At 64.3% G+C, this 22,322-nt stretch overlaps 4 protein-coding genes across 4 annotated transcripts; all 4 read left to right on the top strand.

The window, feature by feature from the left end:
• Positions 1–398: 398 nt before the first annotated feature.
• LOC130610443 (probable hydrolase PNKD) lies at positions 399–4,252 on the top strand. The gene is made up of 9 exons (XM_057430345.1): positions 399–473; positions 1,616–1,731; positions 1,935–2,047; positions 2,294–2,352; positions 2,489–2,581; positions 2,822–2,985; positions 3,097–3,183; positions 3,282–3,397; positions 3,587–4,252. The coding sequence occupies exons 1-9, from the start codon at positions 439–441 to the stop codon at positions 3,758–3,760; spliced, it is 957 nt and encodes a 318-aa protein (XP_057286328.1). The 5' UTR covers positions 399–438; the 3' UTR covers positions 3,761–4,252.
• A 350-nt stretch (positions 4,253–4,602) lies between these two features.
• On the top strand, positions 4,603–7,087 carry CATIP (ciliogenesis associated TTC17 interacting protein). Its single transcript, XM_057430344.1, has 9 exons — positions 4,603–4,678; positions 4,903–5,115; positions 5,229–5,284; positions 5,600–5,686; positions 5,830–6,000; positions 6,162–6,286; positions 6,369–6,448; positions 6,545–6,633; positions 6,846–7,087. The coding sequence occupies exons 1-9, from the start codon at positions 4,603–4,605 to the stop codon at positions 7,068–7,070; spliced, it is 1,122 nt and encodes a 373-aa protein (XP_057286327.1). The 3' UTR covers positions 7,071–7,087.
• An 859-nt stretch (positions 7,088–7,946) lies between these two features.
• Positions 7,947–14,532, top strand: SLC11A1 (solute carrier family 11 member 1). Its single transcript, XM_057430263.1, has 15 exons — positions 7,947–8,051; positions 8,621–8,754; positions 9,457–9,579; positions 9,908–10,027; positions 10,736–10,842; positions 10,935–11,005; positions 11,114–11,181; positions 11,316–11,471; positions 11,638–11,796; positions 11,970–12,059; positions 12,225–12,344; positions 12,813–12,962; positions 13,044–13,117; positions 13,801–13,954; positions 14,042–14,532. Exons 1-15 carry the CDS (start codon positions 8,012–8,014, stop codon positions 14,150–14,152), a joined length of 1,677 nt encoding a protein of 558 aa, XP_057286246.1. The 5' UTR covers positions 7,947–8,011; the 3' UTR covers positions 14,153–14,532.
• Positions 14,533–17,179: 2,647 nt separating this feature from the next.
• Positions 17,180–20,863, top strand: CTDSP1 (CTD small phosphatase 1). Its single transcript, XM_057430213.1, has 7 exons — positions 17,180–17,330; positions 18,636–18,781; positions 18,935–19,036; positions 19,241–19,297; positions 19,786–19,878; positions 20,146–20,331; positions 20,409–20,863. The coding sequence occupies exons 1-7, from the start codon at positions 17,264–17,266 to the stop codon at positions 20,535–20,537; spliced, it is 780 nt and encodes a 259-aa protein (XP_057286196.1). The 5' UTR covers positions 17,180–17,263; the 3' UTR covers positions 20,538–20,863.
• Positions 20,864–22,322: the final 1,459 nt, after the last annotated feature.

Raw genomic sequence — 22,322 nt, 5'->3', positions numbered from 1 at the left:
CGCTAAACCGACCCCCTCGCCCCGAACGGCACCCCACCCGCACCTCCGGGATCTCTGACGTCACGTCAGGACCCTCCTTTTCTATGCAGTGACGTCAGCTGGAGGACACCCCTTTCGGCGCCGGTAGGGTGGGGAATCCCCTCCTCGCCGCCGCTCACGCGATCTCTGCGCTCCTTCGTGTCCGTCCCCCCCGTTCCACGCGGCAGTGACGCGCCGTAACCAGCAGGGGACGCGGCGGCGAGGAATGGGCGTGGCCGGGATGGCGGCAGCGTGACCCACGTTGCGGGGCGTGCCGGTGGCGGCATGGCCGCGGGGCGGGGCGGGCGGCAGCGGAGCTATGGCCGGGCTGCGCTACGGGCTCTGGCAGCCGGTGCACGTGGGTTCGCGGCCGCCTGCCTGCCCCTCCGCCGCCTCGCCTGCCGCGCCGTCGTCTCATTCATGGACCTCGCCGGCCCGCTGCTGTTCCGCCTGGGGTGAGTGCCCGCCGCTCCAGTAAGCCCCGCCGGGAGGGAGCTGCCGCCGCCCGCCTTTGTTCTGCCTCCGGGAGGAGCGGCCCGTCCGTCCCTGCTTGCGCGGAGTCCCCCTCTGGATTGCAGCGGGGCCAGCCCGGTGCGCTCCAGCACCGCTTGGGTGTTCAGCCCGCCCGGCTGATGGGGAGAAGGGCAGGCGGTGTCAGCCGCGTTACAGGGATGCTCCGCAGGGCCGGCAGTCAGCCCTTGGCTCCCCAGCACGGTTATGATCCCCCTCGGACCTGGTACTCCATCCCGGCGCTCCTTCCCTCGGGTCTAATCATTAACCCGCCCGGTGCCCCCGCCGTGGCCTTGCTGCCCGCTGCTGGCAGGAGTTCCCGGCTTCGGGTTCCCAACCCCCACGGCTGCAGAGAGGCCCGGCTCCTGCCAGGATCCCTCCCCGGTGTACCTGCCCGTGCCAGCGTGGAGGATGTGGCCATCAGGGGCATGCCCTTCGCCCCGGGAAGGGCTTTGCAACCCTGGTCTTTGCATGTCCTTCATGGTACCGGTCCCTGTCCCCAGTCCCAAAATGCTGCTGTATAAATGGGGCGTTCCCCTGAGCCCCCACTCTGCATCTGTTGCACCCCTGTGTAGAAATGCTGCGGGAGCATTTCTTGCTTCCCTTTTCCTCGGCCTGTTTTCCTCCCTCTTCCCTCTTGCCCAGGGCCGTGGCACCCGGAGGAGGTCCTCGGAGTGGGGTTAGCCCTGGGCACGGCCCCCCCAGGGCTGAGGGAAAGGAAGGGCAGCTGGGGATACTCAGCAGCCAGAGCACGGTTGCAGGCAAGGCCGTGGGGCTCCATCCCTTCGTGGTGAGCAGAGCCATCCTGGACAGACAGATGGACAGATGGACACCCCTGCTGTGATGCCTTCCCACCCCCACCCTCCTTCCCCGTCCTTGCTGCCCATAGCAATTGCAGTGAAACCAGCTCTGCTCTCTGCAGATGCAGGGCAGGAAAGTGGGAAGGACACCACTTCCATCCCCTAAGGTGTGAAAGTGACCTTGTACGTGTCCCCCGTGGGGGTCCCGAACCAGGCAGCAGCCCCCTCACGGAATGAGCCCCTTGGGGGTGCTGTAGGTTAATGCTGGGGGTGTCTGCCCTCCCCAGGTACAGCCTGTACACCCGCACGCGGCTGGGCTACCTCTTCTATCAGCGGCAGGTGAGGAAGGCCCGGGAGCGGTACCCACACGGCCACTCTGTGTCCCAGCCATGCTGCTTCCCTGGTGAGTCCTGCTGAGACACCCCGCGTGGCCCCGTCATGTCCCCCAGCACTGGCACTGTGGGGCAGGGAGGGGTTTCCATTGCCACGTTGCCCAAAGCGTGTTTAACTGAAAACTGGATTTAAGACATGGGCAGTGTGGCCTTCCCATGCAGTCTTTCCCACATGGGGGTTGTGCCTTGATGTGTGTCTGTCTGTGCCCCACAGGGGTGAAAATCCTGCCTATTCCCGTGCTTTCCAACAACTACAGCTACCTGGTCATTGACACCAGCTCTGGCCATGCGGCCGCCATCGACCCCTCTGACCCGCTGGCTGTGCAGGTGAGGTCCCTGCAGCCCCCCCGACCTGCAGTTTGGGTGTCCCTGCTTGAGGGGGTGGCATGTCTCTGGCTTTTCTGGGGTCAAAGGGGTTCAGATGTGCTCCTCACCTGCAGTCCTTTGTGCCTGAGGCAAGGCTGGAGGGTGGAAGGGCCCATTCTCACGTGGGGAGCTTGGGGAGATTTAGGGAGAGACTGGTACTTGGGGTTTTGTGTCCCTCCCTAATCCCTCTGTCCCCCCCATTCCCAGGCTGCCATTGAAAAAGAGGGGGTGATGCTGGAGGCCATATTCTGCACCCACAAACACTGGTAAGAGGCAAAGAGGGGACACTGAGTCAGTGGCTGCTGTGGAGGGTGTCCCAGCTGAGGTGAAGCCCAGCCCAACCCCGGTTGGGGAGGGAAATGGGGGGGACGCATTCAGGGGCACTGACCTCCCTGTCTGCAGGGACCACAGCGGGGGGAACGCAGAGCTCTGCCAGCAGCACAGCTCCTGCAAGGTGTACGGCAGCGCCCTCGATTCCATCCCAGACCTCACCAAGTAAGTCCTGTACCCCCCCAGCACCCCTGTAAATTTGGGGTGGGCTTCACCCCCAACCATCACTATCTGCTCCACCCACCAGTCCATCTCGCAAATACCACATTGCCCCCTTTGTGGTTGGAGACCTGGCACACTCACAACACTGATGCACCAGGGAAGGGTTGCACTGGGAGGTGGCGGTTTTGAGGTGCTGGGGAGGGGACACAATACCCTGACGGTGCATCCCTGTGCCCGGAGCAGCCCACTTACAGACAGGGAGAAGGTGAGCGTGGGCTGCCTGACCTTCCAGGCGCTTGCCACGCCTGGCCACACTGTGGGCCACATGGTGTACGTGCTGGACGGGGAGCCCTTCGGTGGCCCCCCCTGCCTCTTCTCCGGGGACCTCCTCTTCCTCTCTGGCTGTGGTGAGTGTGCCTGACCCCATTCTGGGTTGATAGCGGGTTCCCACCCTGGGAAGAGCTTGGGGGGACCCCCCAGTCCTTCCCCCCATGACAGGTGGTTGCATGGGGGTCCAGGCAGGCTGTTTGAGGGCTCTGCTGAGACCATGCTCGCCTCCCTGGACTTGGCCATGGGCTTGGGCGAGGACACACTGCTGTGGCCAGGTGAGTGTCCCCAACAGTGTGGCAGAGCCATTGGTGTTCCCCTAGCTCCCGCTGGGGAGCTGGTTGGAGGTAATGCTGGAGGGCATGGGGGTCCACAGGCCACGAGTATGCACTGGAGTGCCTGACCTTTGCCAGCCTCCTGGAGCTGGACAACCCTGCGCTGGACCAGAAGTGGCAGTGGGTGATGCAGCAGCGCCAGGAGAAGAGGATCACGGTGAGAGCTGGGGGGTCCCTGACTGCACTCCACCACCACCCAAGCCCCTCCCAGGGTTTCCCATCACCTCTGTTACATGGCAGGTGCCGTAGGGGAAGGGGGTGCTGGGGCAGATGTCCTGACTCCCTGATGGGGGTGCTGCCTCCAGCGGGGGTCTGAGACACTGCCCCCCTCCTCTTTCCCCTGCAGTGCCCCTCCACGCTGGGGGAGGAGCAGACCTACAACCCCTTCCTGCGGACCCATCGGCCAGAGCTGCACGCAGCGCTGGGGCTGCGGCAAGGCGCAGGGGAGCACCCCAATGCCTTCCGTGCCCGCGTCCTCAAGGAGGTGCGGCGGCGCAAGGACCTCTACAAGGCCCCCTAATCACCGCCTGCCTGGGTCCCCTTTCCATGGGCTGGGTGCTGCTCTGGCACAGGGAGCCCGGGCCCATGTGGTTTGTTTTGCTGTGAATCTCCTTCCTGGGGTGCAGTGTTTGCAGGGGTGTGGGGAAAGAGTGGGCACCCCATAAGTGATCCCTGCCTTTGTTCCCCCAGACTTGGGGGTCACCAGCTGTTACACAAAAGCACCTTGATACCCTTTGTGGGGGTCTGTAGCCCCCCACCCCACTGCTGGGGCTGTAGCAATGGCACCAAGGGCTTTTCCTAACCCTGCCCTAACTTTTTGGGAGCCCCCAGTTCCTCCCCCAGCACTCAGCCTCCCCCTGGCAGCTCCACTGCTGTGGATCTGCTCTGGGGGGGCTGGGATGGAGCCAGCAAGGTGGGCAGCCCAGTACTACCTCCAGGCAAGGGGCTCTTCTCCAGCACCCCCTGTTTGGGGCCATGGGGCCAAACTGGGTGATGGAGGGGGGATTATTGCTGTACTGGGGTCTAGAGTGTGTCGTCCCGTCCCATCCCGTCCCCCAAATAAAAGACTAAGTCTATTTGGTAGAGTTATACCTATTTGGCCTTATCCCTCCGCGGCTTCTTTAAGAGGCGGGGCCAGGCCGTTGCTATAGGGACCGCTGAGGCGTCGCTGGGGAGGGCACCTGGGTCCGGCGCGGCAGGTCTGGGGCTCGGGCGGGTGTTGCGGGCTGCTATGGGGCCAGGGGCGGATGTGGGTTCCAGGAGGCCGGGGGGGTGACATGTGGGCCCTGGGGTGTGCCGCGGTCTGGGGGCACACGCTGCCCCTCAACCGGGGGTCCGGTAGCAGGAGCCCCACGGCGAAGCATGGAGCGCCCCCCTGGCTGCCTGCAGGAGACCCCAGCCCTCGCGGAGGAGAATGCCAAGTTCCTGAACCTCATCGGTGGGTGCCTACACCCCACAGCCAGTGCCCGGGGGTCCTCGGGGCAGGGTGGATGGACACACACATGCATACGGGACCGGGCTTAGGGGAGCTTGGACAGGGCAAGTGGTGAGGGGCGGGGCCCAGCCCACTCGGAGGGGAAGGGGAGACTGAGGCGGGAGGTGCCTGGGCAGGCTCCGAGCCGGGAGCGCATCCCTCGGCAGGGTGACAGTCTTTCCGAGCAGGGCCAGGGGAGCTGGACCGATGTCTGTTCACCGAAACGCTGGACGTGGTGGCGGCTGAGGCCCAGCCCAGGGACACGGCATGGGGCCAGTGGTGGGTGTCAGCCCGGTGGGCACCATACAAGCGGGAGGGTGAGCAGGTGCGGAGCTGCCTCCTGGTGCAGGCCGGGTGCCGCCGCAGGCAGGACGGGGTGCCAGCCTCCAGCAGCCTCAAAGGTAAAGTTCGGCGCAGTGTGGGGTGTCTCCCTGCATCCCAAGGGCTGGAGCATCCCCATCCCACCGGCCCCCAGGGCTGGGATGGCGGGCTGAGTGTGGTTCTGCTCTGCCAGCCTATGTGACCCCAGAGATGGAGACCCTGGAGCAGGAGGAGCAGGAGTGCCTGGAGGTGACTGGGGTGGCGGTGGCAAGTCCCCTTTCCCTGTGTCCTGCCCCCTTGTTCTGGGATGAGCACTGCAGAGATGCCCTCTTGGAAGCTTCACTCCACACAGCGTTGCTGTGGTGTCCCCTCCCCAGCTCAGACATCATCTCTGTTCTAACACCGTGGTCCGCAACCCCTACTCTGGGTGGCAGCTAGGGCAGGAAGCTTCTTACAATGCATCTGGTGCGGTATCCTGATTGAAAGGGGTGTTGGGGTGTGCCACCTCAGAGATGGGGTTCCCTGGCTCTACCCTCTGCCCTGTGCCCCCCACCCCTCCCACAGCGCAGACTGTACCCTGTACGGAGGAGGACCCACATGGTGAGCCACCAGCATGGGATGACTGTCACAAAGACCCTTCAGGAGGGAGAGGTGAGGTTGGGGGTGGAGTGTCTCTTCCCTCTGTCCCCCAGATGGGTCATATCGGGGGGGTGCACCCCCCAGGCTCCGGTGGTGCTGTGCCTGGGGACGGTGGGGCTGTGGCTGTCCCATGAGGTGGCTGGGTCTCTCTGCAGGCAGAGCCACAGTGCTGGAGCTTCATCTATAGCCGGGCCGAGCTGCGGGGGCTGCTGCCAGAGGGTGCCAGTCTCTTGCTGCTGCGGGTGCTGGCACGCCGGCGGGAGGTGCCTCCCGGCCTCGTCTTCCCGACCATCAACACCGAGGGCCACCTCTGCACCGTCAGCTACGTGAGCCGCCGTCCGGGGGAGGCCGTGGGATGGGGCTGTGATCAGGTGGGGGGGCCAGGGTGGGATGTGGGAGTGTGGTTGACAGCACCGAGGGCACGGGTTGGGCCCCCGGGAGCAGGGATGAATCCAAGATGGGGTGACCCCTGGCTGTGCCTCCGCAGTGTGCCCTGGGTGTCCAGCCGCAGGCGGTGGGCTCGGCGGAGGCAGAGGTGTTTGTGATCGAGCGAGCCGTGCACGCCGGTGCGGGAGCCTCCACCGTCTGGCACAGCAGCTTCCTCCCTAGCGGGTATGGACGGGGGAGGTCCGGCCGGGGCAGCCCCAGCCCCGCGGGGACGCAGGTGGGGCGTCACTGGCTCTTCCCCTCGCAGGCGGCTGGCTCGGCTGGTGCAGGTCGGCAGCCCGATGGTGATGTGTCTGCAGGATGAGCCTGTCCCTGCTACAGAGACAGGTACTGAAGAGGCAGAGGTTCCCCAGCACAGGCAAGCCCTTGCCTGCTGCCTGGTAGCCAAATAGCGAATACCCTGCCCTGCCTTCCTGCTGCCAGGTGGAGTCAAGCCCCAGCCCCCCTTCCCAAAGCAGCCCCTGGACTGGGAGGAGGACATCCAGCTCTTCTCCTGGTTCCTGGACAGAAAGGTGAGACAGTGAGACATGGTGACAGGGGGGCATGGGGTTGTGCCTCCCCCCAGCAGGGTCACCCCTGAGGTGCCCAGGGGTCGGGGAGAGGGGAAGCAGGGTGGCCAGCATCCTTCCCAGCACCTCCTCAAGTGTGGGAAAGGACCCAGGCATCCTGCACCCCCCACGGCGCAGCGCCGGTGCCCCTGCCCACCCCGCCCACCCCGCCGCAGGGGGAGCTGCAAGAGTACCACACTGCCTACATACAGCAGCACCCTGAGCTCCAGGTACTCCTGTCCGACTTCCTCCTGGCCCTGCTCCTGCAGCAGCCTCAAGACCCTGTCTCATTTGCCGCAGAATTCTTTGGCCACAAGGAGCCCCCCAAAACCCCTTTTACATCCTCTAGGGCTGCCAACCCCAGCCCCTCACCTTCCCACCCTGTGGCTAACATGGAATAAAGCTGCCAGCGCTGCCTGTCCAGGCTTGTTTGCTTTGGGGAAACTGAGGCACGAGGAGTGCAGGGGGTACTGAGGTGTGTGCGTGCCAGTCTCGGGAAGACCCTGTCCCTCACCCAGCTGTTCTAGCCTTTGCCTGGGGAAGACACCTGAGGCAGACCCTGGAGAAGGTCCAGGCTCTCCTCCCTGTGCCCATCATCACATCTCCATGGGGGCAGACCCCGATGCCCACCTGTCTGTGGGACGCAGCCTGGCTGGCAGAGGACTGCCCTGAAGAAACAGCCAATACTACCCAAGCACCCATGGGTGCACCCAGAGTGCTCCCCTCTCACCTCCACAGCCACGAAGGGTTCTAGGCATGGGGTGCCCTGCTTTTGTGGGTATAGCCTGACCTTCAATGACACTGATCACCCCATCATTGGGGTCAAGTTCCCCAACCTGTGAGTGGTGTGAGCACCCTGTGCTGCAGAGCCTGCAGCTGAGCATGCTTTTTGACCTCCTCACATGCTTGTGCAACACCGGCCTGCTTCCTCCTCTCTCCCACTCCTCCAGCCTTTCCCCTACTCCCACGGGTCAAGGCTTCCCCATGCTGTGGGACATGATTCCCTGTTCCCACAGCCACCCAAGAAGCAGGAACCCTGGCATGAGAAGGTGACACCTAAGTATGCTCCCATACCCCTGTGTGCCCCGTGTTGGGATGCATGGATATACAACAAAGGGGAAGGAAGGCACTCGGTGCACTGCTGCTGGCACAGGATAGGGGAACTGAGACCGTGCACATTCATAGCACCCAGCCCCCACCAGGCAGGGCCCTTTCCCAGCCCAGGAAAGCGGGTGGGAAGGAACACTTCCTGCTCCTCCTCCTCGGGGAGGGAGAGAAGGAGGAGGGCAACTGGTGGATCCTTTAAAAGCTGGGCGCAGGCATTGCACCCAGTGTTGAGATCATGCCCGGATCAGGCCCAGCCACGGCATCGCTGGAGCCAGGTGAGCCCTATGACACTTGGGTCCCCCTGCGCCTTCTTTCCCCCCCTACAGCCCCTTCCCTCTGCCCCAGGACCCCTTGTTCTGTCCCCACCCCACAGTGGGCACCATTTCCTTGAAGCCTGTCCTGGCTTCCCCATATGCCCATCCTCTGTTCCTCCACACCCATCTGTGATTCACCCACACTCCCAGAAAATGGGGGCCGGAGGGGGGGCTGGTACCAGTACCAGCCTCTTGTCCCCACTTCATGCCCACCCAGCAGCAGAACACAGAGCATGGTCCCCTTCTGTCCCTCCTGCCCAGAAATGCACTTGGCTTTTGAGCTGGTGAAGATGGGTCTGGGATCAGGAACTTTTAGGGACCCATGAGCTGGAGGCAGCATCTGACAGCTGCTGACCCTATAGCCACCCTCACAGCTGCCCTGTAAAAATGGGGTTCATGCCTTATGGGGCTCCCTGGGCAGGGGCAGGTGGGACCAAGGGGCTGCTAGCCAGGTAGGCTGCCACTCTTGCCCCTGTGGTGGGCTGCTACCTCTCCTCCTTCTCTTCCTCACTCCCCACCTCTCCTCTCAGGCCTCACGGGGTCCCTGAACCAGGGTCAAGCCCAGACTTATGGCACCAGCAGGAGCCTGGTGGCCCCACAGCACCCTGGCACCCTGGACCAGACCTACCTGGATGAACGCATCAGCATCCCCAAGGGTGGTGGGGTAGGTGCTGCTAGGCTGGCACCTCCATCTGAGTGTAGGCAGAGACTGAGCAAGGAGCTGGGACAGCAGGGAGCTGGAGGTGGGGAGGCAGAGGGAATGGGAGACATACCTAGGACGTGCCCCGGGGACCTCAGTGTCCCCAGACGGTACTCAGGCAAATCACAGCCCCAGGGTGAACATTTCCACACTTAAAGGTTTCCAGATTGGGAAACTGAGGCAAGGAGTGAGGTGCTACCCAGCTGTAGGCATCACCCCGTTGCTCACACACCACCCGTGCCCAGCCCAGTGAGGGTGTCTGTGTCACACCAGCCCTCCCCAACCCCATCCGGTCCTGGGGGATGAAAGGGAGAAGGGGAAGAATCGGGGTTTTCTCTGCCAGGAAGGATAGTGAAAGCAGGGCTTGGCAGCAGGATCCCATGAGGTGCAATAAACGGTGCCTGACAGCCCAGAAACCCCCTGCACATCACTGTCCAACCTGCCCCTGGCTGGGGATCTTGCTGTCCCCCTGGCACTGCTGCTAACAGAGAGGGGCTGGGGCTGGCAGGTCCCTCCCCAGAGCAGAAGAAACATCCCGTGTGCTAAATGCACCCGTGCAGGCAGCACCGGGCTTCCTAGCACCGCGCTGAAGGGGACCGGGAGTGCAATTGGGAAACGCTGGTTTCAAACGGGAACTCTTTGCTCTGATCTGCTGCCTCTTCCCAGGCCGGTTTCAGCTTTAGGAAACTCTGGGCTTTCACCGGTCCTGGCTTCCTCATGAGCATCGCCTACCTGGACCCGGGCAACGTGGAGTCAGACCTGCAGTGCGGGGCTGTGGCGGGGTTCAAGGTGAGCCCTGGGCCTCCCCGGCCCTGGCTCAGGAAGCAGCCAGGGCTTTCACAACTTTTCCTGTGCCAACGGCCACCCAGCCCCATGGCAAGCCCCATGGCTTCCCCTGCATGGGAAGTGGGAACGGGGGGGGGAGAGTGGGGGGGCCTTGGCCCAGGCGGAGGGCACCCAGGGGTGTGAGGGGGCAGCTCCTCTGCCTGGGGACCACCTCCAGCTCCTCTGGGCTCCTCTTCCCGTGTCCCTGGGCTGGCTGGTCCTTGCTGGGAGCCCCGGGTGGCCACATCCCACCCGGTGCCCAGCTCCTGCTGCCTCCCTCCTGCCCCCCCAGCTGCTGTGGGTGCTGCTGTGGGCCACCATCCTGGGGCTGCTGTGCCAGCGCCTGGCCATCCGGCTGGGAGTGGTGACTGGGAAGGACCTGGGTGAGATCTGCTATCTCTATTACCCCAAGGTGAGCACCACAGGGAGCCCTTCTGGGGTCATCACCTTGGGGGATCCCACTCTCAGGCTGGTGATGATCCTGGCAGGGCCTCACCTCTCCCAGGGACTCTCCAAAGCTCTTCCAGCTCCAGTGCCCCCTATCTGGCACCCACACAGCTCTGCAGTTCGGGGAGGGGCGAGGAGGGGGAAGCAGCTCCCACGGTGTCCTGGTCCAATGTGGGGACACACGAGCGCGTCCCCCGGGGGGTGAGCCCTGGTGTTGCGGCAGCAACGCCCAGCAGGGACGCAGGGCGAGCCTGGGCATGCTGGTGCAGGAGGTTGGAGGGGCTCGGGCAGGTGTCATAGGGCAAAGGAGGTGGGGAGCTAGGGATCCCATCTAGGTGGCAGGATCCTGGTGGGGGGAAACGAGTGACGAGATGATGGCTGAGTGACAAGTCCCCAGAAGAAGGGCTGGATACATCCCTCTGCCCTGTCTGGACACGGTGTCCAGACAGCTGAGTCCTATCCTCAGCTCCCACTGGGGCAAGGATGGGGAGGGGGTGCAGGCTGTGATTGAGGATCCATCTTGCACCCTAAGATTGTGTCATGGAAGAGGCTGCTGCTTTGGGTGGCCTGCCAGAGCCTGGGAACAGGGGTCTCCACCCTGGATGTTGTGCCAGCTTGCCCAGGGCCAAGCCTTGCTGTGGGCTCAAGCACCTCAATGCCCTGGTCCCCCCAGGTGCCCCGTGTACTGCTGTGGCTCATGATCGAGATTGCCATCATCGGCTCTGACATGCAGGAGGTGATCGGAACAGCCATCGCCTTCAGCCTGCTCTCAGCCGGCCGGTGAGCTGTCCCATGGGGAACCCCCAGCCTCTCCTGTGGTCCCACTCCACTGAGGAGCATGTGTCTAACAGGCTACCCTTGCCATCCCACAGCATCCCCCTCTGGGGTGGGGTCCTCATCACCATCGTGGACACCCTCTTCTTCCTCTTCCTCGACAAGTACGGTGGGTGCCGGGCAGGGGGGATGAGGGGATGCTCACTCACGCAGCCCTGGTGCCCATGTGGCACTGGTGTGCCTGGCTCTGTCCCACCACATCTCTCAACCCCTCTAGGGCTCCGCAAACTGGAGGCTTTCTTTGGCCTCCTCATCACCATCATGGCCCTGACTTTTGGCTACGAGGTGAAAGGGGGAGCTGGGGACACCCCTTTCCCTGCAGGGCGCTGGCAGGGGACCCCTGTGGTGCATCCCCACTGGCACTGACCCGCAGTGGTGGTAGGGGGCAGCTCACAGTGCTCCTTCCCACTGGTCCCCAGTACGTGATGGTGAGGCCAGGGCAGGTGGAGGTCCTGAAAGGCATTTTCCTGCCCTACTGCCCGGGCTGCGGGCGAGAGGAGCTGCTCCAGGCTGTGGGCATCGTTGGTGCCATCATTATGCCCCATAACATCTTCCTCCACTCCTCCCTGGTCAAGGTGAGACTAAGGCACTGCAATGGGCACTACCATGGGCACTGCCACCCAGGGTGTCTCAGGGGACACTTGGTGGGGACCAGCTGATCCTGGCTTGTCCAGGACATCCCCATCCAGGACACGGATGCTCACCTGACCCTGTGGCACCCACGTCACCTACCGTACCCAGACACGGGACATCGACCGGTCCAAGAAGGAGGCAGTGCAAGAGGCCAACATGTATTTCCTGACTGAATCCTGTCTGGCGCTCTTCATCTCCTTTCTTATCAACCTCTTTGTCATGGCTGTTTTTGGTGAGGCTTTCTACCACCAGCGGAACGAGGATGTGGTGAGTGTCCACCACAGGGAGGTGTTTGCTTTGCCACGCTGTGTAAACAGGCAGGGTGAGCATCCCTTGAAAAATGGGTGTCCTCATCCCCTGAGACACGGTATACGAGAGGCCCTGTGTCTGTGGGGGCTACCGGGTGGCCATCATGCTTGTACCCACTGTGTGCATTGCAGCACAACAAGTGCATCAACAGCAGCGTCAGCCACTACGCCAGCATCTTCCCCACCAACAACGAGACGGTCTCTGTGGATATCTACCAAGGGGTGAGTGGCTCCAGGCTGTACCCCGTGGGCATCCATACCCATCTGGGGGACACAGTGCTTCCCTGGGGCTGGGGGCTGCAGTGACCCTGCTGGAAGGCTGGGAGCTGATTGGGGTGCCTGGGGTGGGGGACGCCTTGGGGTCCCCGTGGGACTTTTCCCATACAGGGCGTTATCCTGGGCTGCTATTTTGGGGCAGTGGCACTGTACATCTGGGCCATTGGGATCCTGGCGGCGGGACAGAGCTCCACCATGACCGGGACCTATGCAGGGCAGTTCGTCATGGAGGTGAGGGATGGGGTGCTCGGATGCTGGCCCTTGGAACACGGGGAGCAGCTAGGGGGGACCACGAGCTATTTGGCAGAGGGAATTACCCTCCATTCCTGAAAGGAGCTGAGCATGGAGCACTGCCCACCCAGGGGGTGGCAGCTTGCTGGTACCAAGGTCCCCAGGAGAGGTAGGATAGGGACAGTGCCCGCCCATTGCCGCGGCATGGCTACCCCCGGCCCCTGTGACACCCTCCCAGAGGCACCCTGTGGGTGCCCCACACATTTCCTCAATGAGATCTTTCGCTTAATGAGCTGGAGCTGACATCTAGCGGGGCCCAGCAGCTCTGCACGGGCCCGCTCGGCGCCTTGGCACGGGCGAGGGAGCGATGGTCACCACGTTCCTCCGAGCAAGGGTTCGGGGGAGCGCACTGGCCTGGTGCCCCAGGCATGGTGAGAGGTGAGGGTGCAGCTTTCGCCATGTCCCCAGGGCTTCCTGCAGCTCCGCTGGTCCCGCTTCACCCGAGTGCTCTTCACCCGCTCCTTCGCCATCCTGCCCACTGTCTTTGTGGCCGCCTTCAGGGATGTCAGCCACCTCACGGGCATGAATGACCTGCTCAACGTCCTGCAGAGCATCCTGGTAAGGGCGGGGGGGGGCATCACCTGCCCCCCAACACCCCAGCCTGGTGGTTGTGTCCCCCTCACCTCTCTCTCCTTCCAGCTGCCCTTTGCTGTTCTGCCCGTCCTCACCTTCACCAGCCTGCGCCCGCTCATGCAGGACTTCACCAATGGCCTGTGAGTGCCATGCCAGGGGGAGGCACGGAGTAGGGGGTTCCAGCTGCAGGCACCCTCCCTTTGGCCCATCCTTGCCCTCCAAACCATGCCATGGGGGCAAGTTGCTGTATGGGCATTAGGGGAGGATGCTCATTCCCACCGGCCCAGGGCAACCAGAGCAGGTATCAGATATTAGGAAAATTAGATCCTAATTAGATATCAGGAAAAAATCTTCACTGTGTGGGTAGTGACAGAGTGGCACAGGTTGCCCAGAGAAGTTGTGGCTGCCCCATCCCTGGCAGTATTCAGGACCAGCCTGGACAGGGCTTGGAGCAACCTGGTCTAGTGGAAGGTGTGGGCATGGGGGTTAGAAGTAGATGATCTTTAAGGTTGCTACCAACCTAAACCATTCTATGACAGACCCCATAACTGACCCCTCCATCCTCACCCCAATTCCATGTCCAGCCCCCTTGGGCATTCCTGGGTACTTAGCATCCCTCTGGCACTGCCATCCCTGCATTTGGAGGGTGGACAAAGCCCATGCCCGGAGCCCCATCACAGGGATGTAGTATGGCTGTGGGGAGCAGAGATGGCCCATTTGGGGTCTTGCTTACCTACAAACTCAGGTCTCTCGGACTGCTGTGCCTGGTGGCACACGGGGTGGGTGCTCTGCCCCTGTGCTGATGCTCACTCCCTGCCCACAGCCCAGGGAAGGTGCTGATGACTCTCATCACTGGGCTGGTCTGTGCCATCAATGTCTACTTCGTGGTGGACTTTCTGCCCACGCTGCAGGGCCTGGGCTACTACATCCCCCTGAGCCTGCTGTTGGTCGCCTACGTGGTCTTCATCACCTACCTGGTAGGGCTGGAACCGTGGGAAGGGGCAGCCGGGTGGGGAACAGCATCCCCGTGGGTGCCCACAGACCTGCCCTTTTTGCACCCCCAGATCTGGACATGCAGCATCGCACACGGAGCCCGGTTCCTGGCAGGGGGCCATCATGACCGGTTCAGCTTTGGCGTCTCCCTCGACTCACGGGCGCTGGCAGGGACCCAGTGACAGACCCCGATCCCACCTGCCTCCCCAGCACAGTCCCCCCACACTGATTTGATGCCACACCAAGCCCCCGGTTGATGTTCTGGCCGGACACGAACCCATCAAGGAACTGGTTTAACAGCCGGGCAACCCTTCCCCCAAGTTTTTAGACTCCTCCTGCTCCCACCCCAATTCAGGGTTGCTGGTCCAAGCTGGATGCGGGATGGGAAGGGTGCAGTGGGAAGCTCCCCCAGCCCTTGGAACAGAGGCTTCCGCGAATGAGCCGCCCCTTCTCATTAGTGCCGGGAACCGCCGGCCCCAGGGACCGCTAATTACCGCCCGGGACCGCTAATCGCCTCCCAGGACCGCTAATCGCCGCCCGGCACCGCTAACCAACCCTCACGGCCGGCAGGGCCAGACCCGGGGAGCCGAGGCCTCCAGTCCCACTGCCCAGTACCGGCCGCAGCCGCGGACCGGAGCCCCACCGGGGGGTCCTAAACTCGGGAGGGGCGGCTGATAAACAGCGTGCTTGTGACCTGCCCTCAGCCTCTCTGCTGCTGCGCGCCTGGAGCAGAGAAGGGAGGGGACCACAACGGCCCCCCCCCCCAATAGTCCGGGTCTTGTGCTTTACCCAGTGCTGGGGAGTGCATAGACCGGGGCGCGGGAGCTCAGCACCAGCTCCCTGCATTCCCCCGAGGGCAGCGGGAAGGTGGGGGCGCCTCTCCGTGCCCTCCCCGCCCCGGATGCCCCGTTTCCCGCCTGCCGGCACCGCCGGATGCAGATGCGGGGCCGCTCGGGTCCCCCTCCGGGGGGCGGCCGGCCGTACCCCCGTTCACTTCCCTCGGCCCCAGGCTCCGGGTGGGGGGGGGTCCGCCGCGCTTCGCCCCCCGCCGCGGCCCTAAAAGGGCGATGCCGGCAGGGTGGGGCGGTGCCTCCCCCCGCCTCCGCGTTGGTCCGGCCTCGGGCTGCTTGAAGGAGGAGCCGGAGCGGTGGGGCCCACTGAGAGGCGGGAGTCGTGTGTCCCGTCCCGTGTCCGTCCGTCTGTCTGTTCTTCCCCCCCCCCATCCAGCACAGCCGTCCCCGGGCGTGGCGAGCAGGAGCATGGGGACCCCGGTGCATGTGCCCGGGGCTGTAGGACCGGGAGGGCGAGGGACGGGAGCTGAAGAGCGCAGGGACCAGCCCCACGGCGCGGCTGAGGGTCTGGAGATGTCCTCAGGGCTGTTGCGGGGATCGCATTTCTCCACCCGGGACCCCCAACCCGGGGTCCCTCAGTGCAGGTCCCGGTACTTTCCGGTGCTCACAGCCTACGTGTCTGTTTGCTTATTCTGCAGCTCCTGAACGAGGACAACGTTGCCCTAAGTTCCTCAGCTGCCTGATGTGCTTCTGCGCAGGCAGCAAAACGGAGCGATGCTGCAACCACTGCCGGAGGCGTCGAGCCTGGAGACTTCGCTAATTGCGTTAATTAGAGGCCAGGCAGGGTCTGGTTGAACTGGGGTTGGTGCCTGTACGTTGCTGATCGCTCAGGGAAGAAAAGGATTCTGCCAGAGGAACATCGGTCCTGGAAGGGAGAATGTGTGGTCTCCACTGGTGTTCCCATGGTGAGCAGCATCCCTGACACCCGGGGGAGCCCGCTGGGATGAGGCCCGTGTCCTGCCCGGCTTCACCAGGGCTGAAGGAGCCGCCCACGTCAGCCCAGAAGAGAGTGGGGGAATCACAGTCTTTTCCATCCTCTTTCTCCTACGTGGTCGGGCGCAGCGCTGGCCTGGACAGCGGAAGCGGCTCCCCTCTGCCTGGCACTGTTTATGGGGCAGGGAATCCAAGGCCCGGCCTCTCACTAGAGCAGGTGGCAGCGGTGGCAGGATGGGCCCTCCCTGGTTGTCTCGGGGTGCGAGGGGGTCCTGCAGAGCCTGGAGCATGGGAGCTACAGGTGTGAACCTACTTCTGCTTCCACCGCCTGCCTGGTCCTGCAGCATCCCAATTCCTGATGCCAGTAACATTACCCAGCGGGGTCACCTGTAGGTTACGTGTTGTGCCCCAAGCTGTCAGGGGAGAAGTCCTGTGTCCGAGGGGCTGCTCCCACAGCACGGAGAGATACCCTGATCCCGCCCCCAGACCGGAAAGGACGATTTCAGCTCCCGAAGTTCCCAAAACCGCATCTGGGACAGGGGGAGAGGCTCCAGACAAGCTCAGACGAGAAATTTACAGACTGCTTTCCCCCACCTCTTCCTTCCCACGGGCAGCGCTGATAGAGGGAACAGCACCTCCTGCCACCGAGGTGGTGAGGGACAGGGCGACCGGGACCGGCTGGAAACCTCCCTCCCGGGTGCCTGCGGGCAACGGGGAGCAAGGTGCGGGGAAAGGGGCTGGGGAATGCCAGCACATGGGGCACTGGGGGGGACGACACAAGATTCTCCTGAGAAGATTGTTGCATTCTTAAGCTCTCGCTAAAAGCTGCTCGTCGGGAGCCACCTGGAAAGAGACCCGCTTGCCCCGAAGGCGGGAAGGGAGGCTCTGCAGGAGAAAATACCTATATCGATGATAAATCTGTATTAATTCACCGAATAACTGGCGAATTGCAAGAAAAACGCAGACTGTTACTGTTGCAGCCCCACGGCACCTGCAGCCTTCACACTCTCCTGGCAATGGGGAATGAGCCCTGCGGGTGGGGGATGGGGACCGCCGGGTCCAGGGGTCTCTAGTCCAGGGGATACCCAAGCATGCGGGGGGGGCTGGCTGCTGCGGAGGGGGGATGACCCCCTTTTCATTACCCCGGAGTGTGGGTACATGGCAGGAACCCCCCTTCGACCACCGCAGAGCAAGGGAGGGGTCCTTCCCCTCCAAACCGCGTCCCCTGGTGGTGGGGCGGCTGCGGAGAGGCGGAGGTGGGAGGAGGAGGCAGGCGGCCCCCCCCCTCTGCGTTGCCCTTTTAAGGGGTTCCTTGAAACCGCGCCCGGGTTCCATGTTTGCGGCCCCAGCCCGGGCGGAGGAAACTCCATGTTGTAACAAAGTTTCCTCCGCGGCGCCGCTCCCGCGCCCGTCGCCCCGCGCCGCCGCCGGACCCCGCCCCGCCTCCCCCCCCCCGGGGGGCCGCGCCGGGGGGGGGCCGCCCCCTCCCACCCCCCCTCCCCGTCGCCCATGGAGCACCAGTCCATCATCGCCCAGGTTAGCAGGGAGGAGGGGAGCGCCCCGCTGCAGGAGAAAGGTAACGCGGGGGAGGGGGGGTTATCCCTGCCCCCACGGTGCGGGGAGGTCGGGGGAGGTCCCCGGGGTCTCCGGTACCGGGAGGGGGACCTGCTCCCGGTGGGTGTGATGAGCTGCGGGCAGCCTCAGCCGGCCCCCGCGCGTCCCGCTGCCACAGCGCTGGAAGGGGATGCGCGGGGGGGCTGGGGCGCGGGGTTGTCCGTACCGCTTCCCCCCGCCCCGAATCCCGTCGGTGACGCCGGGGTATTCGGGGCGCTGCTCAGGCCCCGGCGCTCTGTGTTTCTGCGCGGTTTCCTCCAGAGCCGGACGGACGGACGGGGGGGGTGTTGCACGCAGCGCCAGTGGGGATACTGAAGCAGGCAGGGAGCCGAGCACCGGGCACCCGCTACAGATCGACGTCCCCCTTCTCCTGCGCGCCCTCCGCCCGGCGCAGGGGGGTTGGTGGGGAGCGCTGCCCGTCCTGCTGCCCGCCCGCCTGGGGAGCTGGCAGGGCCGGGGCTGGGGGAGAAAGCGGTGGAACGGACCCCGACCCCATCGGGGAGCTCCCTGCCATGGGGCGCCCTACAGGCCAGCCGGGGCCCTGAGGGGGCAGAACCAGGGGGACCTGCAGCTCCCGGCCCGGGCTGTCTGCAGGATCCAGCCCGCGGGGTCGGTAGGGAAGGGGCTGGACCCGCCGCGCTGCCCGCTGAGCCCAGGGCTGGCGGGAGCTGCCTCTCTGCCTCAGTTTCCCCTTGATCCGCCAATGGGGGCTGCGGGAACGGCGCCCAGGGGCGGGCACTTCGCCCTGATTGGTTTCTGACCTCAGGTACGCTCGACTTGGCCAATGAGGAATGGAGGCAGGCTGGGGGCGGGAAACAAAGCGGCTGTAAGCCCCGCCTCCCGCGGCTAGGCCTCGCCCCCCCCCCCCCCCCCCCTCGGACCACCCACCGGCGTGAGTCCGCGCCTCGCGGCGGGACCGGCCGGGGTCCAGTAGCGGCCCCGACCCCTCGGGTTGTTGCTGCCGAGTCCGCAGCTGTGCGGGCGCTGCCCACGGGGGTCTCCCGGGCAGGGGATCGCCGCCGGGCAGGCTGCTGCGGGTGGTCTCCAGACACTCGTGTCCACGGCGCTGCCCTGGCGCCGGTGCTTGGTGTAGCAGGAAGAGTGTCCGGATGGGTGCTGGGGCTGATAAGGGCACAGGGGGCTCCGGGCAGAGGGGACACATCCACCGTGTCTGGCCTCCCGAGCCTAGCTCTCCCACCCTCTCGTTGCTGTGCTGGGGCTTGGGGGACCCCCAGGGGTGCCCCTCACCCTCAACCCCTCCACACAGGTACCCAGGCCCCTGCCACCAAGAAGCCACGGAGCCGCAGCATTCTCCAGTCCCTCTTCTGCTGCCTGTGCCGCGATGACGGGGAGCCCTGTGCTGGTACCCCTGGTGCCCCGCTGCTGGTGGAGGAGAATGGGGCGCTGCCCAAGGTACCCCCCTCACTCCAGCCTGGCTGTCCTCGTGCTTCCCCTGTGCCAGGATGTGGGGCTAAATGGGCTCCCCCACTCAGGATGGTGGGAGGGTAGGGGGTGCCTCTCACCACCCCACTGACCCCGAAGCTTGCCTGTCCGCCCATGCCACAGGCTGCTGTCAAGCACCTTCTGCCTGAGATCAAGCCGCAGGATGCTAGCAAACTCTGTGTGGTCATCGACCTGGATGAGACACTGGTGCACAGCTCTTTCAAGGTGGGGAACACCCCAGCCCCCTTCCTGCTCCTCACCCCACCTGCCCTGTCCCTCTTTTTCCTCCCTGTACCTCTGAGTGGTGCCCAGCACCCAGCAAAGCCCCACTGGGTCGGCTGGGGTGTCCCTGTGAGGGTCTGGCAGAAGGCAGGCAGCATTTGGGCAGGGGGTTCCCGCCCAGTGCTGACCCTGCTGTGCCCTCCCCAGCCGGTGAACAACGCCGACTTCATCATCCCGGTGGAAATCGATGGCATCATGCACCAGGTAATGGGGGAAGCAGGGTGCCTGGGGGGGGGGGGGGGGGGGGGGGCACAGCACCTGCTGCCCATTCCCTGACGACTGGGAGCCATTGCAGCTCCCTGCACCGAGGGCAGATGAGGCATCAGGGTGCCAGGGTGGGGAAGTGAGGGGGAATCCTGATGTGGTGCCCTGCGGTAGTGGTTGGTCCCGGGTTCAAGTAATCCAGGATAGGCTGTGATCTGGGCAGTCAGCCTGTTCTTGGTTACTTGGCTCTGGAGCCGGCCAGATGCTTCACCTGGATGTACCAGCGGGGCCATGGCATCCCTCACCCCACACGGAGCAGCCCCCATGCGGGTGTACACAGGGTGCAGGCAGCCCTCTGTCCCCCTTCCCCAGAAGGGAGCCGCTGACTGCTCTTGGGGACATAGGTGCCCCCCAGGGGTGGGCATGAGGAGGCTGGGTGGTAGGGGTATGGGTGCCTGTGGTGCATGCCCTCTGCCCTGTGCCCGCAGGTGTATGTGCTCAAGCGGCCACACGTGGATGAGTTCCTGCAGCGCATGGGTGAGCTCTTCGAGTGCGTGCTCTTCACTGCCAGCCTGGCCAAGGTGCGTGCCCTCCTCTTCCCAGCTACACATTGGGTGGCACAACTCTCCTTCCCTGCTCACCCATGGGCAGTGCTGCCCCTGTGTCCCCTGCCTACTGCAGGCAGTGCCAGCATCAGGCAGTGCTGTCCGCCTGCCCCTCCACGGTGCTGTCCAGGGAAACTGAGGCACTGGGTGAGCTGGCGCCGGTGGAGAGCAGGCTGCCGTCGTCACCATGGGGTGAGCACGGTGGCGTGGTGTGCCCTGCTGACCCCCGCCCCACGCCCACAGTATGCGGACCCCGTGGCTGACTTGCTGGATAAATGGGGGGCTTTCCGGGCACGGCTTTTCCGGGAATCCTGCGTCTTCCATCGGGGCAACTACGTGAAAGACCTGAGCCGCCTGGGCCGCGACCTGCGCCGTATCATCATTGTGGACAACTCGCCTGCATCCTACATCTTCCACCCCGATAACGCCGTATGTACTGCTGGGGTGAGGCTGGGGGGGTAATGGAGACAGGGGGCAGACCCCCCTCAGCCACTTCCCTCCCCCAGGTGCCGGTGGCCTCCTGGTTCGATAACATGGCAGACACGGAGCTGCTGGACCTCCTACCCTTCTTCGAGAGGCTCAGCAAGGTGGAGGACGTGTACGCAGTGCTCAAGAAGCAGCGGACTAACAGCTAGTGCCCTCCACCACTGCAGGTGCTGCCCAGGGGCACTGCCGTGGCAGCCGGGTGCCTTGTGTTAGGGGGAAAAGTATCCCCCGGTGTGCCCCCACCATCATCCTTGGATGCCCTCCCTGCCTGCTGGTGGTGGGAGACGTGGGTGCCCCATCCAGGGAGGTGGGTGTCCCCTTCCCATGGAGGAGGAGGGCTGTGGGTGCCCCGCTGCCTTGCTGTGCTGAGGACCTGCTGGGGAGGGTCCCAGTCCTCCCCCACTGTCCCCCCCCAACTTGTGTCCCCCCTCCCCAGAACGGTTCTCAGGTCCTTTTCCCCTCCGTGTCCCCCCAAATCGGGGGCTGGGGGGGTCAGCAACTGCTGCTTTCCACTGCCTTTGGGCGGGACTGGCCTCCCTCATCTGGGCTCTGCCCACTGAGGAGGGGCTGGTGGCCCTCAGTCCCTATGTTCAGGGGGTGTGGGATGAGTTAATCGCTTGCCACCACCCTGAGAAATGGGGGAGTCTGACTGGCCTTGGGGCATAGGGTTTCCACCATACCCTTGACTGCTTCGGTGCAGCCTATCACCTTGGGGGGGCACGTCCCCACCTCCCTCATGCCTTTTGCTGCCCCCTGCCTAGGGGGTGTGTTCTCGGGGGTAGCCCAGCCTCAGGGCTGAGCCCTTAGCCATAAATGCCCCCCCACCACGTGCCTTGGGACACCATGTCTCTGTGCCCCCTTCCCAGCCCTGCAAGGGCTGTGCCTCCTATTTCACCCCTTCCAGCCTCGTTTTTTTCCCGGGGGCGGGGGGGGGCCTGGTGGCCTTACCCCTCCCCTTCAGTTATACGTTATCATGGGAGCCACTCCAGTCGCCGATGGGAGGGGGCACACTTCCCTTCCCCATCCATCTGCAGCTTCACCAAAAGCTGCAACCCCCCGGGGGTGCAACACCCCGCTACCAGCATTAGTGTGCCCCCCCCCCCCAGCCTTACCCCAGCACCCCCAGCTGGGGTAGGGTGGGAGGCACTGAGGACCCCTCTCCCTGCAGGCTGGGGGTTACCCTGACCCCTGTGGGGTCAGGCTCGTGCCAGGGTGCCCCCAACCTTGAGGGGCTCTCAGGGAGGGTTTGTGGGGGGCCGAGCCCGGCCAGGCCGTTTTTAGCATTGCAATATGGACAATGGCGAGTATCGTTTTAGGGGGAAAACCAACGGTTTCCCAAAAAAAATTATGGGTGCCTTTTTACCGCTGTGCCAGGCAAGGGGGGGGCAGTATTGGGGGGGGTGTTATGTGAGGGGTTTTAGCTCTGCGGTGCTGTCCATCTGGCTCATGCCAGCATTGCCCTTCTCCCAGTGTTGGGTGCTGGGGGGCAGGCAGGGGTGCCCCCCAGGCCTGCCCACACCCCTGCACCCCGCCCCCAGGCCTCATTCCTCCCCTCCGGGAGGGTTGAACTCAGCACTTTATATTAGACAAGTCAAACGGCACCAGCGAACCCCCCTGCCCAGCAAGCACCCATGGGTGCTGCAGCACCCGGGGGGCGCAGCCCCACCCTGGGCAGCCTTGGGGGGTGGGGGGGGGGGAGGGCTGGGGGACCAGATCGAAGTGCCTTCACGTGATTAAAGCTGTCAAACCATCTTGGAAAGGGGAGTCCTGTGTCAGTGTGTGTGCATGCGTGTGGGTCACTGATGGGGTGCATGGGGGAGGGGGGACAGGGCAGAGAGCCCATTCCCTTAAGTTGCCCTGGGAAGCTGTGGAATGCTGCAGGTCAGTGCTGGGCGAGCACCCTCAGGCTGCAGGGTTGGTGGGGGCTCACCTCT

This window comes from Pezoporus wallicus, unplaced genomic scaffold (assembly GCF_028554395.1).
Source record: "Pezoporus wallicus isolate ANWC-B61680 ecotype Strahan unplaced genomic scaffold, APGP_CSIRO_Pwel_v1 contig_5261, whole genome shotgun sequence".
In the NCBI taxonomy this organism is placed as follows: Eukaryota; Metazoa; Chordata; class Aves; order Psittaciformes; family Psittacidae; genus Pezoporus; species Pezoporus wallicus.
The sequence above is the reverse complement of the archived record's forward strand: the minus strand, read 5'-3'. Positions and strand labels throughout refer to the sequence as shown.